Source organism: Psittacula echo (genome assembly GCF_963264785.1).
Source record: "Psittacula echo genome assembly, chromosome: 6".
Classification (NCBI taxonomy): Eukaryota; Metazoa; Chordata; class Aves; order Psittaciformes; family Psittacidae; genus Psittacula; species Psittacula echo.
Window position 1 is genome coordinate 16,110,795 of NC_137743.1, and position 20,390 is coordinate 16,131,184.

The 20,390-nt window shown below is 49.8% G+C and overlaps 1 protein-coding gene across 1 annotated transcript in view; it reads right to left on the bottom strand.

Annotated features, from left to right (window-relative positions):
- Positions 1 to 20,390, bottom strand: part of HPSE2 (heparanase 2 (inactive)) — a gene marked incomplete at its 5' end in the record, with an annotated part of 109,547 nt that overhangs the window by 15,215 nt on the left and 73,942 nt on the right. The window contains 3 exons of the mRNA XM_080620296.1: positions 673 to 779; positions 3,331 to 3,424; positions 11,593 to 11,640. Of these exons, the coding sequence (XP_080476422.1) occupies positions 673 to 779; positions 3,331 to 3,424; positions 11,593 to 11,640 (249 nt within the window). The remainder of the gene's footprint in view (positions 1 to 672; positions 780 to 3,330; positions 3,425 to 11,592; positions 11,641 to 20,390) is intronic.

The following is a 20,390-nucleotide window of genomic DNA, read 5'->3' on the forward strand; positions in this document are numbered from 1 at the left end:
CAAATAGCCTGGATAATCTTCCTCCATCTTTTGTGATCACAGCCAGCTCTGAAGACCTGAACCTGGGCTTTGCAGTAGGATGGCCATGCCATGGGGCCCTGCCAGTAGGCAAGCCCCAGGAGCCAGGAATGATTGTAGCTTTGGAGAAGGAGAGAAAATGGTTCCCAGAGCAGAGCCCTGACAAGTGCTCCCCTGAGCAGGTGTTCCAGGAGTGAATGCACCCAGGGATGTATGGCTGCAGCCTGAACCAAAGATGCAGAACAGGAGGAAGCCCAGGTGATCCTGAGCTGCTGAGCAAGTCAAGCCTGTTGGGATTCCAGCCCTGGGTTCCAGAGCTGGTGTGCTCAGATCACACCTCCCTTCCATACCTGTGCCCTGCGAGCACACAATCGGTACCCATGTGGGATCTCCAGTGGTCCCCTCCTTACTCTGTTTCTTTGGGTATGCCAGAGGCTGGGTCACCTGCAGGAAAGCAGAGCTGAGGAGAGGTAATAGGGATACTACAGATCAAAAACTGGTGCCCAGGCTGCTGGGAAGTCCTGAGAAGGGAACAGATGTGGTGTCTGGGCACAGAGCTGTCCCTCTCTCGGCTGCAGAGGCTTTGCAGCACCCAAGCCCTCAGAGCTCATGGGTTTGGCAGCACCCTGGTGCCAGCGATCTGGAATAACTCACAGGAACCCGGCAGCGTAGGAATCAGAGAGGTTGTTCATGCCTCCAGATGAGGTTGCACCGACACCTTCCAGCCAGATCTTCTTCCCCGGTGTGTATGTGTTCACTACCTGTGTGGGAGACAAAACCAACCAAAATGGCTTTCATGAACCTGTGATTTAGAGCCAAGGCAGACATCTCCTGTGCTATGCCCTGAGAAGGCTTACAGAGACCTTTGGTAACAGTGCTACTGGGCAGTCAGTGCCTGCCTAACCCTAGCATGGTCACCAGGTGTCTTCACCACGGCTGGGTGGTAGGAGACTGTTCTTTTCCCTCCCGCCACTGCCACATGTTCACTACCCATCTTCTGGAGCTGCTCCAAACATGCCATCCCAAATATACTCTCATGCTCCCAAACCAGACCCTGCTCTTTCCTATGGTCTCTACACACTCTCTATTCTGCAGGCTGTCCTGCACATCACCTCAGCTCTCCATGTCCCCATGCAAGGTGGCTGCCAGGCACGGGGAGCATGCGGGCCTCAACAACTCTGTGGTGTTTGGGCACTGGGACATGTACTGAAGGCACATGGAGGAATGGTGGGCACTTGAGAGGAAAGCAGTGGATGTTGCTGGATGAGGGAGATCCAGTCCCATGGCTGAGCAGGGGCTGCTTTGCCACCTGCGGGGTCCCTGGCACAGGCAGGACATTAGGTCTGAGCGTGCTATCCCACCCCTTACTAGGCTCCAGCCAGCAGCACAAACCCCTGTGAGATGCCAAGCGGGACAGGAGGGCTTGGATGGCTGGAACTGCTCTCTCCCCGTGCAGGCAACCTTCAGCACCATGCAATGCCCCATCCTCTCTCCCACATTCTCACTTGTCCAGGCCGGGCGATGAGCTCCTGTGACCAGATGTGTGCAAACTCAGCGGCCTGAGGAGTGCTCTGTGCAGCCTGACGGATTCTGCCCCATTAGTGAGGAGCGCTGGAATGTGCTGGATGGACTGGGATCCCTCAAAGATGTTAAATACGCCAGCTCTGGGCTGCCTCCCACTCACAGCCTGTGAGAGTCGATATCCCTGACTGAAGCCCCAGAGGTGTTGGCATCCTGCCTGTAATTATCTAAGCCCGCCACCTTCCCCAGTCAGAGAGGAAGCAATAAAACAGGGAAGTGGACAAGCCCAGCTGCTCTAATCAGCCCCGGCAGGATGCACGAACTCAAAGCCAAGCTGGAGGCTATTAGCACCCAGTGCTGTGCTTTTGCTCAGCCACATTGGCATTCCCGGGAGACTCCTTCCCTGGTCCTGTCTCACACAGACCAAATCCTGCCCCACGGATGTGAGAATTCACCCCACTCACACTGAGGGCAGCTCCTTGCTGCCTCTGGTCTGGGGATGGATGGCGTCCTCCTCCTTCCCCAGCAAGTTCCTAACCTGCAGCAGAGGTGGGACTCGTGCCACCACTTCTGTGGCACGTTGTACCCGCAGTGGAAGCAGGGTCAGACAGTGCCTTCCGATGTCACCCGTGCTGATCCCACCAGACACCCTGCCGTGCCTCTCCGCAGCAGGAGGATCATCCGCATGCGTGGATGATTCCCAGCTTGTGCCAGAGGACGCGGCAAGCCGCTCGTCTCCTCCAGTTTTTCTATGCCGACCCTCACATCCCCTTTCCTAGGGCCTCTTTGAGTTGTTTATGCATCCTATGGTTTCTCCCTGTGGGAATTACAACAGTAAGACATTGTGGTGACTGATATGGTATGAAAACCTAGACAAGACAGACAGATGGACATCTCCCCTGGTCCCTAAAGCCTTCCCCGCTCACTGAGTGTTCCTTATTTCTTCATGGACTGACAACTGAGCAGGCCGGTCACAGACCTCTCTCCCATATCAATCAAAGTGGGGGGACCCTGCAAAGCCCCATCACCTACCCAGTTATTAGAGCTGCAAGTTCATTCCCCCTGTCCAGTGAGGAGGAGAGCACTTGCTGCAGGCTGCGCTAGCCAGGCAGGGCCATGGGCTTTGACACTGCACGCCAGCACAGCTGGGTTTTATAACACAGTCAAAACAGGATCATCAGGGGAAACAAAAATACAGTTGTTTATAATGACCATCATTCTCCACTGGTGAAAACCACTCTGGAAACGCAACTGTCACAACTTTTGCAAGCAGCATTTTCAGGCACTCTGAGCAAGTGGGGCAAGATATTGCAATACTGCATTAGGAGCTCCCTCCCATGCAGGCACGTGCTCAGGGTGGTTTGGTAATGCCTTGCAGCTCTCTCTTCTCCTTGTTCTTGGGAGTTAAGTTTTACAGGATACTCATGTTATATGCTGCTCCCTTCAGGAACAGACGGATGGAAGACTCAAGCCAGCTAGCTGCTTTAGAAAGGCTTTGCATGGCCACGCATCCAGCCCGCATCCCAGCGCACCATGCCACAGCCTGTGACTGCTTCCCTCCCTCCCTGCCCATGCATCCCACCCCAGGCCAGGCATCGTGCTGCCTGGTCTTTCCTTCCATCCCCTGCATGAGGGTTCACTGCATTGAGGCTGGAGCACAGCTTCCTCCGGCCTCATGCCAGCTCCCCTGGGAGCACATTGGTGCTGAGGCTGGAGCCCCGGCCCCGAGCTGTGCCAAGGCTGGGCTCATGGCACCTCTTTGCCCCTTGCAGACCGTTTGCACTCACGCACTTTCTGTATTTTCCTGATCTGGTCAGACAGTGTGTCCAACAGGCGTGTTTTCAGGAAGTCCGTCACTTTGGCCACTCGGCCATCAATGTAGTAACTGGAAGGAAAACAAGAAGACAAGGATCAGAGAGCTGGGAATAGCTCTGACCCAAAATACATCCTCCCCTGCTGCTGCTGCCCCATGCCAAGAGGCTTCCTCTGCTCCGGGACAGTCCCTGCTTGCAAACTGCCCTGGCCCTCTGGCTGTGCCTGTGTTTGGCAAATGTATTCAGTCTCCAAACAGAGTGTGAGGTGGATGCTTCCTGAACACTGAGCATCCTGCACTGCAGAAACCATGGGAGGTGTAGCCCTTTCTTAACTACTGCTGTGAAATGCTGGGACCAGAACGCCAAAGGTTGGGAGCACCTAACCCACATAGGCTTTGCAGCACCCTGGATCTCATGAAGACCCCATGGAAAGAGACCCTCCAGCACAATGCCTGTGATAGTAATGCATGGGGTCCACAACCAGGGAGATGTTGGGAGATCTTGCACTCACCTGCCTCATCCCATCTGAACCCATCCCCTGGGTCATCCCAGGATGATTGCATCCCCCTGGGCCCAGGATGATTGCTACTGGACACCAGAGGGGAGAAGGGTCCTGAGCAGCAAATTCCCTCTGAGACACACTGGAAATTCCAACACCCAGGAGGAGATGGGAGAGGCTGCCTGTGCTCCCAGCCATGGGAATAACTGCATTGTCATGGGAGACTCTCTATTCGACGGCTGGTCTTCAGAGAGGACTGTACAGAGCCTGTAATGGTCCAGAGTTTCCAGAACCAGAACTGTTCATGAACATCCTGCTGCAGTAATAACACTCCAGCCCTGATGGTGTTTCTGAATAAGGGTTAGCAACCATGGAGTGCAAAGGCTGAGGACCTACAGCATCAGAGCGAACCCTGCTCCCAGCATCTCTGCACACCTGCACTTTCCATGCTTGATCTTCCAGCACATCCATAGCTGATCTCCCACTTCAGAAATACCATGGCTGTTACCTGCACGGCAAGTCCTGCTCTCACAGAAACCCCTTCTTCTCTGGGAATGTCAAGGAGTGTTTCCTATACAGAGACTGATTCCTGTTACCCATGTGCTTGATTATATAAAACACAGCCATAGTGCTGCCAATCATGATGTGAATCATCTGTCTCTAAGTGTGGGAAGAAGGCTCTGAAACGCCTCAATAGTGTCTCCTGGCTCAGGACATAAGGTGAAGCAGTCTGCCCTAGAGCGCAAACACCCTGTGGCTGGAGGTAATCCCAGCTAGCTCCTCCTGAGAAAGAGTCTGGGGCTCAGCCATTGCCTCCCATCCCTCACGGGAGCCACATTCACTTGGCTTCTCTCTCTCCACAGACTTCAGTGCAGCCATGGGTGCTGGGATGGATAACGGGATGATGACCTGGGGTCTGAAGAAAGGTGGATTCACCTTTCCAGGACTGATTTCTCCATAACTTCCATCTCATCCGTACCAGACAGCTGCTGTAGCAGCCAAAGTGGCTGCTTCACTTGGGTGCTGGAATGCAGGAGTATCCCCAAAGGATGCTGTGAGCTAACTCAGCCTCAGCCAGAGCACTCACCACATGTGCAGCATGCATGAGTGCTCAGTGAGGGGTTTTGTGTCTCACTGCTCCAGGTAACAGAGTAAATGCACTTGAAACTATGCAGGGCTGTGGTGAAGGGGGAACAGTGCCAGCACAAACTGTCCCAGAACAGAAATGCATTACAGGCTCAACTTCCAAATGCATTACACTAGAAGAATCTCCTCTGGCAGCCCTCCCTCCAGCGTGCAGTCCCAGCTGCGTCCCCAGCAAAGCAGGGGATCATGCCAGTCACATCCCAGTTTCATTTCAATGGTGTGTAACCCAGGGAAGGAGGCAAGAGGCATTTCTGTATGTCCATGATGACTGGAAGGTGCTAAGGGCAGAGAGTATCTCCAGGGGGACACTTAGGAAGTGTTCAGAGTTGTTCCAATCACTTACATGCTATTAAACCACTGGATGCCGGGAGGAGAGCAGATCTGTAAGCAGCAGGCAGCGATGGGGTTTACAGAGATTACTGTTTAAGGCAAAATTACAAAGGAATGGACTCTGGGGATGGCAGATGTTTGGATTTTAGCACAGCACTTAAGAGCTGAACAAAAATGATTTTTTCAGACTGCTGTGGATGAAAAACCCCATCACCTGGGCCAAAAACTGGCTGAAAGGCCATAAAAAACAAGGTTGCACTGACTGGGAAAAGATGGAGTTAGAGAGACCTCAGAAGAAACCCCTCAGAGAGCAAAGGCAGGCTTGTACCTCCTCATCCTCTCATTCAAGCACGAAGTGTGCTTTAACCTACAGCTCCTCTGCCAAGTGAAAGGAACATCTCTCCAGAGCAGCTCCAGAGGAGCTTCTGCCTCCCAGGGGCTGCATGGAGGAGGCAATGGAAGGTGCTGCTGTGCTGAGCACAGCTGAGACCCTGCAGGGAAGAGAAGTGCCTCGGGACAGTGCCTTGGTCATGGGTTTTTGACACCTTCATTAACAAGCCAGAGAAATGGGGACTGGTGGAGGGTGGAAAGGCAAAAGTAAACCGGCTGCAGTAACAGGAGATCTTGGTGGTGGCACATCTTCTGGGGTAGTGAGGAGGGGAGCGCCTCGGCTTCGGGTATTTGAGCACAGCTTGAAGACAATTATGAGGTCCTGTAAGATGAGAAAGGATCTCATGCAGATCTGCCTAGGAGGCACTCAGACACCAACAAGTACTTTCAACCTCCCCAGACTGGGAAAGAGTGACAATGGCACCTGCTGCACAAGGCTTGCAGGGCAGAGAGGTACTGAGGGCTTTGCTGGTACCAGGCTACTCAGGAACGGATGAGCTGTTTCCAGCTATGGGCTTTGTCATTGAGAGGAGGGCTCTTGTTCTTGAGAGCTTTAACTGTCAGTGAAGACAGTATAGAAATCCTCAAAATGTAAACAACCGACAGGCCTTTAAAGCAGAGGAAGCGCTCATTAGGTGTGGATTATTCCCAGGAGCAACGGCTGCAGCTTTGCTGATATTTGCAATGACTCAGTGCACTTGACTTGAAAAAAACCCTGAACTCTCCAACCTCCAGAAAAGCCAGCAGCAGCTGCACAGAGCTCCAGCGCTGACAGCACCTCCCAGGCAGCAGCACAGTGCACAGGCAGCCGGGCTGAGCCAGCCCCGAGGGCTGCAGCATCCACATCCTCCTCTCCTGGTGCTTCGACAAGTGCCAAAGGAGGGGACAGACCCTCCCCAGGGTCTCTGGCAGCTGTGACTCAGCAGAGGACATGCAAAAGCTCATGGAACAGCTTTTTGTCTCCAGCACAGGCTGGCAGACCTTCCAGTGGGCTCTGCATATGTATGATGCAGCAGCAGAGCTGGTTCCAAAGCCTAGGAGATATCAGCATGCCCACCGTGGGCACAGACCATGCTGCTTCTCATAATATGGGGGAGAATAGATATAGGCAATTACATGAAGAGCTGACTCATTGTGACCCCCAGTTTGACACCATTATCTCTGTAGACAGGCAATCTGCAGGGACATGAAAAGAGCCAGCCAAGGAAAAGAGGGACTTAGCAACTAAATCCTAGATGAGACATATGTCTCAGAGAAAAGGCCATATATAGCCAATATGTGTGCCCTAGTATACTATACAAAGCTGAGACCAGCTCTCCCCCTTCTGTTTAATTTCCCCCATTTCTAAAAAGCCCATTTATATATGCCCTAGAAACCCAGAATGGGATCAGTGCACTTTGCAAAGGGAGGTGTGACTGTATCACTCTAGAGGCGGCCAAACCAGAGCACGGTGCAGGGAAAGACTCAGCCAAGGGCTGGGGAGGGATTTGTGCCAATGTTAGGAATTTCTGGCCCCTGTTCCTGGCTGGAAGTGTACCATAAGGCTCGAGGCACAAAGACAAGAGCTGAGGCAGAGCTGAGCACAGCTGCCAGTCAGAAATGCCCTTGTTCTTTGGCAGGCAGCAAGGCCAGGCTGCAAACAGCTCCCAGAGAAGGACAGTGCCAGGCACCGAGGCACTTAGGCAAACCTGGGCCAGCTACACATCTCTATCCTGTCACCTCCAGGTCTTGTTCTGCCTTAAAAATGGTTTTCTGGAAAGATTCACAATTTGCTGCATGGGACCACGAGCATCATCTCGTGTTTAATGAAGGCACTGGCTCCTGGGCAGCTGGTTTCATTTACCTCCTTTTTCATTTTAAAGAGAAACCTTTGACCCTATTATCTGACCTCTTCTTCTGTTGCAGTTAATTACATTAAAACCCACTTCCCAAAGCTCAGGAATTTCCGGATCTACTTTGTTGCCTGCTGCTATGGGGAGAGTCTGCTAGGAATTAGGGCATCCGCCTGCTGGGGACACCAAGCAGGGCACATCCCTACTGACACCGTGACACCCGCTGCTACCACAGCTGTGAAACCCAGACACCTCTGCTGACAGAGGTGGCCGCTATCCTTGAGCATCCTCCCAAGGAGAGGGCAGAGCTCAGGTCTGCAGCAGAGGACACAGGGCAGCCCCCCTGCTACCCTGGGAAGGATGTGACCTGCCTCCCACGTAAAGACCTGTGGGCCTGGGGGGCATGGGGAAGAGGTGCTGCCCACCTCCAGTCAACTAACAAAGACATAGATAAAGAAGAATGACTGTGGGATACTCTCCGGCTCTAAATGCACAATTCACACTCATGACTTTTTCTGCCCCTGAAAAAGGTGCCTTTGTCCCTCTGGTGTGAGCCATCTCTGGCCCATGCTGTCTCGCCACCCATGCCCTGGCATCACCTGGGACCATGCTGGTGGGCAGGGCCGTCATGCTACCAGGGACTGTGTCCTCCATCAGACAGTGCAGAGGATGGCAAGCCAGTGGGCAAAGTAGTGCCCTGGGCAGGTTTATTTAGAGATGGAGATGGGCCAGTGATTCCTTTATGCAGCCCCTTCCTCCAGGCACAACCTGAAGATACTGTGCTCTGAGCACTCACAGCAGGCTCATGCAAGCCCAAATATATATCCTTGCTGTATACATCAGTGTGTGCATGCATGCTGGGCAACTGCTCCCCCAGCAACTTTGGGAAATCTGCCACCTGCTATTGCCTCATGAGGATCTCCACCTGCACACTCAACATGTCTAAGCAAGAAGAAATGTCATCCAAACCAACTGTGGCAAAAGCATCTTAGGCAGTGTCTCACACAGATACGCACGTGCTTGGCATCTGATTTGCCACATATGGCAAGTGCCTTTCCATCTTGGAAGATAATGTGGCATACTCCAAAGAGCACAGGGATAGATTTCCACTGGCTTTGAAGATGCAAACATTTACTTTCCCCGTAAGTAATAGGGACTTGTGCTTCAGAGGCAGCATTGCATAAGGATTTGCCAGTTAAAGATGTTGAAGTTGGAGTTGTGCACAAGATGGATGGATGTAGAACCAGCTGTACACACAGAGAGCATACCCTGGGGTGGAACTGGGCATGGCTGCCAGATTAAGCGGGCAATGAATCTTCACCATGTGTGAGGACAGCAGTGCCAAGCAGAGAGATGGCTGTGGCAAGGTTTCTGAGCAGTGGAAGCCTGTATACAAAGCCTGAGCAGGTCTGCAATAGATTGAGCATTTGCTCACAACCAAACTTAACAAACTAAATCATCGGGGAAACGCCAAAGCTCCTGGAGACACTGTCAGTCCCACCTGCCACTCCCTCCTTTAGTGGAAACTCCGTGAGCTTTTGAAGCCATTCACACATCTCTTTCCAGCAACACATTACCGCTGAAGTGGGAGGCACACGTGCTGAGCTACGCATGTCAGTGAAACCATACTCAGAAAGCTGGCTGCTTATTCCCACCCAGTGTCACTTTTCTGTCAGATGTATTTCAGATACACTCTGTTTTCACACAGAGACCAGGGATCCCTGCGATGTATTCCCTTCTCAATCCCCTTTCTGGATCAAGCACAGCCTTTTCAAAGGAATAACAGATTTGACAAATTTATAACCAATATCCCAGGAGAGCGTTAGGGTTTGGAACAGAAATATTCATACTTGAAGTTAGACAGCAGTTTAGTTTCCTGCTAATAATTTTCTTCTTGGATACAAAGGAACTTGTTTTGTTTTGTTTTGCTGTTTGGAGCAGAGGGATGAGACACTGTTTTGACATTTATTCATAAACAGTACAGAAGCCCAGCTCGGAGCTGTGGCCATTGCCAGTCCTCACAAATGCATATGGGTGCAATCTCCAGAGCTGCAAACCCGGTCTAGGGGAGAAGCAGCTCCTATGCTTCAGTGGAAATGGATCAGCAAGCAGTATCTCAGCTCTGCCAGCCCTCACCCGGAGCTGCATCTCCCACTCACAGGCTGCTGCTTCAGCATGGCTGCATAGCACCAAAGCCACCGAGACTTTGCACTGATTCTGTAAGAAAAGGTTCCAAAGCAGCCATGAGGGCAGATTCCCTGCACACCAGATGAAACTCCACATCTGAAGCCTGGAAGTTTGTTCCTTCAACTTATCCAAGGGCTTGGCCCAACGATCAAGCCCTGCTGCAGAAAGCAAATTCCTGGACTAAGTTAATGTGATCAGCACATCGTGTAATCATGAATAGCGAACTCCCAGCTGAGACATAGATCATCGTTGCACAGCATGAGTCTGTAAGTAACACAAATCCCGCTCCAAATGCTATGCCAGCCCACTGCCCGCAGTGCAGTGAGCTGCCGCTGCCTGGTGGGGAAGCCCCAGGAGCCAAACACCCAAGCATACACAGCGAGGCAAGCTGAGCTTCCTGAGGAATGGGACTTGCTGGACATTGGTCATCCCTGCAGCGATAACCCACTCTGGGATACCAAGAGTCGCTTCTGCAGGAGGCTCCAAGGTTAACACACCAACACAGACTGCGGGCACGCTTGCAAGAAAACCTCATGTCCTAAACCCCACCAGGCTGTTTTTAAGAGCAGGTCTCCAGCTGGGCTGTACAAGAGCTGTCTTTACAAATCATGCTTCAGCAACCTAAGCTCCCCACAAAGTCATTGTGAAGGACCAGCTCCGGGAACGAGCCCTGTGGGCAGCCCACCTTGGACCTGAGAACCCAGCTCCCGTGCTCAAAGCCAGTGTGCTGCATGGGAAGTTTAACCCATGTCAGAGCAGATCCACTTTTTCTGGGAACAGTGCAGGGACTCACCGTGGGTTTTGCTCCAGTGAATGCCTGTCTCTGAAATGTGTCCTGTGTGGCAGGAGAGAATCCTGCCTGCCCCACAAACCCTTTTTCTATCAGTTTTGGTGGTCGACACTGTGCTCGCACACTGCCCCACCTTTGCACTAGCTCCCACTGCAGAGAGCCACAGCATGTTGGGGACCCTGCCTCTGGCCACAGTGTGCAAAGGAGGAAGAAGATGGTTATGGATTTTTTCCCAGATAAGAAAAACTTTTCCTCCACTTTTGATGCCCGTCACACTCAGTGTTACAGCTCAGAGCTTGCTTCGCTCTTCCAAACTGCAGCACAGGTAAGAACCAGGGGGAAAACCAGGTATCAGCATCTCTCTGGCAGCCCCAGGTGGGCTCTCGGATGTTCACCACCTCATCAATGGTGACATCTGCTCCTGGGGCTCCATCTGCAGTATAAGGCAGCTGTGTGTCTACAGGCATCCCAGACCTTTACAAAACAGAGTGGGGACTGAGGCATTATGCATTTACCATTGGACTAAGCTGCCTCTCTCTCCTCTAGCCCATGCAAGTTAAGCTTGAGGCTTAACTGGAAGTTAATACAAGTCAATACAAGTTAAGCTTCAGGCTTTTCATGGAAAGACATGGGGTGGAGATTGGGGTGAAAGGAAAAGGGCTTTCAGATAGTTCCATACATCTGTCAGACATGGCTTTTGCTTCCCTATTGTCTCCATCCCAGCCACCACCGAAGCTGCCTGTCCCCCCAGCTGCACTCAGTGGTGTAGCGCAGGGCTTTGTTTCCAGCAATCAGAAAGGCCAGGCATGCAGGCACTGGTAATTTTAGCCTCTGTCTCAGCTGCAGTGGTGCAGGTTAATGCATCCCCTCCTGTATTTGTTCCAAGAGGCTCCAGAAGGAGGGGCAGAGCCTCTTCCACCTATTTAAATGGAGCAGGAGGACAGAGGAGGTGGCAGTCACACATCTGCCCCTTTCACACTCAGAGAGCACATCAGCTCTGCTCCCAGCATCGTCTGATCACTGCAATTAGTGTTGGAAAAAGTAGAAGGAATGGTGAATACCTACTGTTGCCAGGTAACAGCATCCACCGTGCTGCCAGCCACTTTCATGAACCTATAGGAAACAGAGGAAGAAACCATATGAACCCAATGTAGTCACAGGGGATGTCCTAAAACATCCAATGTGCATCCTACATCTCAGGATTACAAAGGCGGTCACCTCACTCACAGACCCTTTCTAATGAAATCTTTCTCAACCTTAAAGGGAGGGAATAAATTATACTTAAATGCTTATAGCAAGGACAGCTGAGAATAACAGAGTGAAACCCAACTGGCAGCAGAGCTCTGAGCATCATTTTGGGGCAGGCAGGGAAAGTTTTTGAAGCACAACAGCATTTGAGGAACAAGATCTTGGGGTACATACTTCGTTCTATGAGTGCAACAATTCTCAATAGTCATCTATTTTAAGTGTCCATCTTAAAAGAAGACATTTCTTCACCCAACATGTATTTAAGCTGAGGAACTGATTCAAGCAAGGACTGGAAAAATGGAAGAAAATGGAAATAAACCCCAGCAAAGCTATTGGGTGCAAAGATGCCACCTCCAGCTCAGGAAGCCCCTGGGCATTGGAGGATGAGAGAAAAGGCTGGACAAATACTGCTACGGGCTTCCCTTTTTTGAATGCTCTTGCTTTGGCATTGGCTGTCAGCAAACTGATGGGATTCCACCTGGGTTCACTTCTGGTTTGTCCCATTCCTGTCACTAACCACAGCACTAACATGCACTAGGTTACGGTGAATTATAGATATGTATTAGTCTCCTGATGGCTTGTGACCCAACTATCTGAAAGAAAATACACCTCTTCCAGACAGCTGCTGTTTGAGTCAGACTTGAGGCTACACAGATGTATCTGCTCACACTGCCAATGCCAAAACCAAAGCAATTCCTAATCTTGGGAACCATATACAATCACTGCAGCAGCCTCTAGCACAGCCTTGCTGCCATCCAAGATGGTCTAAACTGCATCTTGGAAAATTGCAGCTCCCAAGAGGAAGCCCAAGCAGTTACTATATACTTACCCTTAAGGGCACAGATATAGAAACACATAAAGGCACACACCAGCTGGACAGGCACGCTTTTCTGTTCAGTACTGTAACGTGTGCTCTGTAGCTGATGCTTTTTGGAAGTGATAATATATGCATACACAGGAGGCAGTGGCTTGAGCAAGTGAATGTGATGAGAAAGAAACTGGTGCTGTATTGTTTCAGACTGCTCTTTGACAAACACGGTTCCCAAGAACACAGCAAGAATCACCCAGGAAGGAATCACTGTCCTAACTGCACTGGAACACAGGAATGAGTGGAGCTGAGTCCTCTGACCCCAACTCCCCCATGGCAGCCCCATGACTGAGGGTGGGGAAGAAAACGGATGTCTGTGAGGAGAGATGAGACCTTTATCAGACTAGTTGTCATGGCAGGGATAAGCAGCAAGCTTTTCCAGCCACGAGCCTCTAATAAGGTCTGAAACAAGAGCAGGAAACGTGGGGCTAAGTATAGCTCAGAAACAATCATTCTGACTTTAAATTAATGACAATGGTCAATTATAAACTGGGACAAAAGGGCAGCTGGACCCTGTGAAGCATAAGAGGACACTGGCAAAGGCAGCAGTAATAAATCCCTGCAGACAGAGAGGGAAGAGATACAATTAGAAATGGAAAAAACAATAACATGCTGTACAACCTCCTAGCACTGATGCAGCCCTGGTTCTACTGCCTGGCAGTGCTGTAAGCTTCAGTTCCCAGGCTTGCCTTTCAGAAATGGGTTTATATCTCTCCTGAGGGTCAGGCCCAGGAGACCAGTACCAGGGAAGTGGTTTGGGGATGGTTGTTCCCCAGCTGAGCAGGGTGAAGGACCGGCCCCAGTGCAGGCATAGGGAGAGCTCCCCACAGCTCACACTGGTCAGCAGGCAAAAAGGGGATTTTGCAAATATTGCTGTGAAGAGGCTGCTGTTCTACAACATTAAGGGTGCAGAAATATGCCAAAAGGATTAAAAAAACCCAGCTCCCAGGTTTAAAATGCTCGGTACACGGATTTATGCCTAAAATGAAGTGTAAAAAGTGAACTAAACTGAAATTATGAACACAATCTATATTGGGTTTGAAGATCAATATATTGCAATGGAGTTTGAAGATTAGTCCAGCTTGCTTTCTAACCTCAAATTCTTTATGTTCTGGCTGCAAACTAAACTGTCCCAGACTTGACTATATCACCTCTTCAGACTCAGCATTTTCCACTCACAGTCCAAAGCCATGAGCAGACTGAGCCTGGAGAAGGAAGCTCTCCATTCTCCTCACCACTTCCACAGTGCCTACAACCCTGCTGCAAGCACACCCGCTACAGCAATTTCTGAGCAGGGACTGCAAGCAAAGCAAACCCTTGGTATAACTCCATCATCCCTGGAGCAGCAGAAGCAGGACATCCATCATCTCCATCTCTCAAGGAAGTGATTAATTGGCCTGTTGTTAAAAAACTCTGAGAAAATTTTGTTCTAGGACACAGGCGTCGCTTGGGCAGACCACAAGCAGGAGAGAAAAGGCTTTGGCTTGCTTTAGTGTTCCTCTTCTGTCTGCATAAGAGCAAAATAAATCAGTTCTGGTAATTTTAAAATTTTAGCATAAAATATCTAGGCCAAATTTTACTTTCTGTATGTTTTTCTTTCTTTTCTCTTTTCTTTTCTTTTCTTTTCTTTTCTTTTCTTTTCTTTTCTTTTCTTTTCTTTTCTTTTCTTTTCTTTTCTTTTCCCTTTCCTTCCCTTTCCTTCCCTCTCCTCTCCTCTCCTCTCCTCTCCTCTCCTCTCCTCTCCTCTCCTCTCCTTTCCTTTCCCTTTCCCTCTCCTCTCCTCTCCTCTCCTCTCCTCTCCTCTCCTCTCCTCTCCTCTCCTCTCCTTTCCCTTTCCCTTTCCCTTTCCTCCCTCCCTCCCTTTTCCTTCCTTTTCCTTCCTTTTCCTTCCTTTCTTTCTTTTTTCCTTTCTTTTTCCTTTTATTGAGATTTTTGCAGGATGAAGTTTAAAAGTTCCTGGTTAAGCTTCAAGCCTTGCCTTAATGCAAAATGTGCCAGGAGCACCCTAGATGACTGGCCTGTATCCTCCAAAGGGAACCTGGAGCAGCTCAACAGCCAACAAGTGGTACTGCATGACGAACAGATGAAAGCCCACTGTGGGTAAACATGCAGTGATGCACAGGTATCTGAATATCCTCAGTCTAGGAATACAGATGCTACTAATCCCCTTTATTCCTGTAACACCTGTGGTGCTCAAAACACAGGTTTCAAGGCCAGTGAAGATCCATACAGTCCCAATGATCAGCACTGGCATGTTTTTTTCTGTGATTTCCTGGACTGTGCGATGTCCATGTGTGCAGTGTGGTGCAGGTAGAGCAAAACAGATGCTTCTGGGAGGGCTCCAATCCCTGCACATGTGCTGCACAGATGGGCTGGGGCAGTAAATCTGCCATTTTTCTACACTTTGGGCTTTATCTGACCAATGTGTAGCAAATCCCCCCCCAGGATCAGTGGGACAAGCTGAGCCCCTGTTGTGCAGTCAGTGTGGGCAACTACTACAGTGATGCCCCATAATTCAGATGGGTGGCAGCCTGTGGGATATCCCTGGCTGGACTTCCACACATCAGAAACCTGGGCAAAGGTAAAAGTCCTCAAGATCTGCTGGGGACCATCTCTAGGTAGGAAAGCAGAACAAATCAGAGGTGCATGGAGGAACAGGAACCTCAGGCTGGGATTTTGTAGTACTGAGGATGAGACATGATTACTCTTATGATGAGGATGATTACCCTTACAGCTCCTGGTGTGCCAGCATCCCATGCCAGCATTACTACTTGTGGGGCCCTGTATTGAGCTAGAACTGAGGCTCAAGCTCGTTTTTAAATAAGCACTGAGAAAGATGTAATTTAATGTTGCTCAGTCACCCAAACAGTTGACAGCTCTGTTCAAGAAATGGTAATGCTAGCACAAGGTGAGACAGCACCCTACAGTTCAGGAACGAGCTGTGGGAGAGCGGGTCAGGAGAGCTGCAATACCATGAGATGTTATTGATGCCAAAACTCTATACTGGAAACCATGGCCCAAATCTGACCTCTCCCTCAGCATCTCTCACAGCCACAGCTTTCACTTGAGTGTGGGCATGTCTGAAATAAATCTCCTGATTCAATACATGACAGTCATGCAGCACCTACTGTAACCTGAAACAAATTGCTCCCATGGTTAATTAGACTCCAAGTATGTTATTTCTCATCTGAATGTGTCTGGCTTCAGCTTCCAGCCACTGGAACTTCCTAGGCTTACTCCAGGTACATTAAAGAGCCATCTGCATCTGGAAATCTCTTTCCCATGCAGGTAGTGGCAGATTGTCATCCTTGGAATAATAATAATAAAAAAAGGATCATGTAACAAAGCATGCAGCTGCACAAGGAGACAAGTTACCATTGCACGGGCTCCCAGGAGGTTTGTCATCATCAGCTGATTCTTGGGTGCTGGACTTCAAAAACAAGGATTATTTCATCTGCATTCCCTGGAGTACTACAAGAACAAACTGTCCTACTCAAGCCTCAAATGCAGCAGTGGTCTGCCTGTGGTGCCACGGTAGATCCCCAGAGCTGGATGGCAGATTTCTGCCCTTTGAGCTAACAGTGGTGGGTAGAAATAGCTTTGTCTCATGTCTGAATTGGTTGGTGACGGGGAACTAAAGCACAGGCTTCAGTTACTAACTTCTTCAGGTTCCAGTAGCACAATCAAATACCTGCAGCAGCAGAGACTGGTACCAGATCCAACTCATGCTACCTGCTGCAAAGACCTTGACCTGCAGTGCCAGATTTCAGACAGGGATTTCACTCTGGGGAGCATAGCCTGGTGGGGACTATGTATAAACTCACAGCTATAGTGTATTCTCTCTCTGCTCAGCATCACCTTCCTGCAACCAACCAGGGCTGCACAAGCCTTCCGGCAAAGAACCCTAACTATTCTACGATAGTATGTTCCAGACTGCCCAACCTTGGTAATCAGCACTTCAGGAACCCTCCTGGTTCTATTACATCTTTCTGATGTACTTATACAGTGGCATAATCTCATCTATGTCTTTTCTTGCTCATTTTGTTCCTTTGTGACTATGATTTTGGCATTTCAGCCATCCAGATCAAGTTTCAGCAACAACTTTCTTAACTTTTTCCTCCTGAGAGAGCAATAGCTAAATCTTTTGCTTATATCTCAGGTCCTTGACCCTGCTAATATAACCCACCACAGAATGCCTCATCACATCCTTCACACCTCATTTCAATGTATTTATGAATGGATTCACTCGTAAGTTTGATGCTACCAGAGCCTGAGTTCATGCTGCAGTGACCTCCTCCTCCCTTTGTATCATTAGTTTAATGTTGCTTGTCTTGTGGCTTGATTTTTTGCACAGAATTCTTGCTCTGGACCTATTCAGTGTCCCAGTACAGTCTGTGCCTCCAGCCTTGTGGTAGCTCGCGTAAGGGTGAAGTTTCTGGCTCTGCTGACTGAGACGTACTCACCTCTGCAGCATCACTAAAGAGCCTTAGACCAATATAGCAAGGATGTACTTTTTAAAGGAAGTAAAAAAGCCAAAACAGAGCTTCTAAAATTGCAGTGCTCACAAGTCTCTTTGTCAAATGGGGCAGAAGTCTTTGTCAGCAGGAGGACTGGACAAATACCACATATCTTCCTGAAACCCGTCCAGAGACCTTCCCTCTGCTGGTTAACGCCTACTCCAGGCTATCCTTGTTTCTCTTCCCTACCTGAATTTAACCAAAAAAGCTCCGTCTACACACTTTTACTCCAGAGCAAGTCCTGGATAAAAAGCAGTGCCTGGACCAACAGATGTGTGCTGCTCGACAGCCACAACCCTCTTCACGGACACAAGGCATGGGCAGTCATCATAAAAACTCTACCAAAACCCTCTCATTTTTAGCACCTTGATTTTGCTTAGCCCTTTGGTTGTGTTGAGCCCCAGGTGTACAGCCTGTGCCATTCCATGAGCTATAAGCTAACATGTCTCGACACATACGTATCAAGACAGGAACCTGGGCTTGGGCTTGATTTACGGATGCAGATAACAGGGCTGAGGATTGCAACAGGTTTTATCCTGACCTCTACTTCGGCTGCCCACAGATAACCAAGACACCATCTCCATGGGCCCTCCTGACCCTGCCATGTCTGCAGCTGGCAGGGAGGAAGGACTTCATCAGCACTGAAAAACATGCTTTCTCCGCTATATGGGCTCCTTTCGGGGATCACTGTGGAATAACACCATCACCAAAAGGAGCCAGTGTGACCCACATGGATGTTAACTCCTCACAGGTACTACAAACCAGGGGTAGTAGGTAGTAAAATCATGAAGGACGAGAGAATCTTTTGCCTTGTGAGGTGAGGAATGGCATGTGGGAGCTAACCTCGCTTGCTGCTGCCACCTGACCAGACGTGCAGTGGTGATAGCAGTGGTAAGAACAGGCCAAGGAGGCTGAGAAGAGAGCGGACAGACACCCAAGGGGGCAGCAGGTCTGGTGGCTTTGAGAGATGGGGGGATAAGGAGGTAGGGAAAGGCTATAGGTCCACACAAGGAAGATTTTCACTTCTCTGGTGACTTCAAGCAGGCTCAGGAACCAAAGTAGCCACCAAGCATCAACAACAGCCAGCCTAGCATGGACACAAGTGCCTGCCAGCCCTTATCCTCCTGCCACTGCTGCTTTTGCTGTGGTCGAGTTAACACCCCAATGCTTGTTAGTGGCCAGAGGCAAAAACTAGGCAACACCACTTGAGGGAAAACAGGTCATGAGCACACCCAGCCAAATCTGCCCAGACATGCTGGTTTAAGTTTTGTGCCAAATGTTCCGAACTTTAACACGTTAGCATCTCTTCTTCCTAATAGCTTTCCCTTGTGTTTCTTCCCTTCCAGCACTGAATGTGTGATTCAGCCATACATTAACCTTTGTGTCTGATTCCCGATCTGCTGTTAAAATCTATGCTAATTCCTTCGAATCTCACAGTTTTTTCCCTAAGCAAATCTCAAGCAGTTCTGGGATTCCTGTACCCACAGACGCAGTAGGTAGCTAACATGATCTGCTCTCCAACAGCTCAGGCTGCATGAATGCTCTAATTAACACCTCATCAAACTCAACTGGTGGTTGTGCCTGGAGAAATTCCCTCTTGCACCTGTGCCTTCACAAGACACCATTCCTAGTCTCCAGCACAGCAGGTCCCAGCCACCGGAGCAATGCATCCCTGCAGAGCCTGCCGTTACATTGTGTAGTGGTCCTGGTCCAGCCTCTAGGACTTGCCAGCCTGCAGTGACTGATGCACTCTGTGTATCTGAGCCATTGCACTGTGCAGGGTGGTACAAAAGCTCAGGAGCAATAACTCAGCAGTGAAAGGTTTGCAAAGCCCGTGCTGCTGTGTGTCAGGCAGGGCTCTCCTCCCCCCACCATATCCTACCTCCACCATCAGGCAGTGCATAGGTTTCACCAGCACAGCTCAGTGTCACCTGCCTAAGGAGAGCCTGTGCAGTGGGACAGCGTGCACACAGTCCTACATGCTGCAAACCTCCGGGTTCCTGATCTTTGCTCATCATCTAGCCTGTTTAGCAGACCCCAGAGAAAGGTGGCATCCCAGGTTCTGTCTCACCATGTCCTGAAGGACAGGCCCAAGGATTGGGTCAGAATGGCCCTGAAGATGTCCATCTCCCATCACTGAGACAAGCAGAGCCTGGTACACAGCAGAGAGCAATGTCCAATTCACATTGATGCTGCCGTTATTGCAGGACAAGGTTTAAACATAAAGAATGAGTTTAGCTTGCTTGATTGAGATAACAGTTAAACAATAGACTACAATGTTTGGAACACGGAGCATGAAACAAGAAAATGTAATTTTAGGTAATACTTCAATATGAGACTCTGAGTGTTTGAGGACTTCATATAACTCTAGAGGCTTTCACTAGAGAACATCTAATGCCAGCTTCTGCTGTTGGAGATCATTCCTTGGGCCTCTCTGAGCTCTCCTCCCCACCAAAACCCACCTCTTCACTTTGTGTAACAGAGCACTGCTTGCCTGACAGACTAATCCATGCATGCTGTCTTCTACTGCGGGGTGTTTCATATCTGCCCTCCAGCCCTACTTAACATTTGAGTCATAATCCTCCACTTGGCATATCCCTTCCTACCTGGTTGACTTCTGCTCTTCATCAGTTTTTCTAAAATAAGAGGAAAACCTTGCCGGTTTCACATCATCAGGACTATTAACTGCACACAATGTCTTCGCTCTGGAGCCTTTGTCCTACTATGAGCACTATGTAGACCACTCGTGGTGGTCTAGCAATGCAGACTGCAGGCTTGCCATTGACAGCGCCTTCCTAAATTCTTTCTCCTCTCTTCTGCTTGCCTACTGTGTGGGGCTCATTCAGATCTGAGAGGCGTGTCCTGGCCGTGACAGCCCCAGGCACATGCTGAGCCACATCCCATTGAGCTCTCTAACTGAAATTACTCAAGTGACCTCACGGAGTTGCAAGGAATAAAGCTCATGCTGTCAAGCACCTTAGGCATTGGGGTTTGTTTTTTTGTCCTTTTGTAACTCCATTTCCTAATACTGCCAATGAGTGTTCAGCCTGTAATCAGACTTGTTCCTCTTCTTTACGCCCTGCCTGGTAGTAATTGGGTCTTTACGTGGAAAGCCAAGCAGCTCTTTTCTCACAGGACCCAGTGGGCCATGTAGGCATGTGCTGCTCACCACGAGCTGCAGACACCAGGATTTGGAATGCATGACACAAGGTTTCTCCATGGAAGAGAGA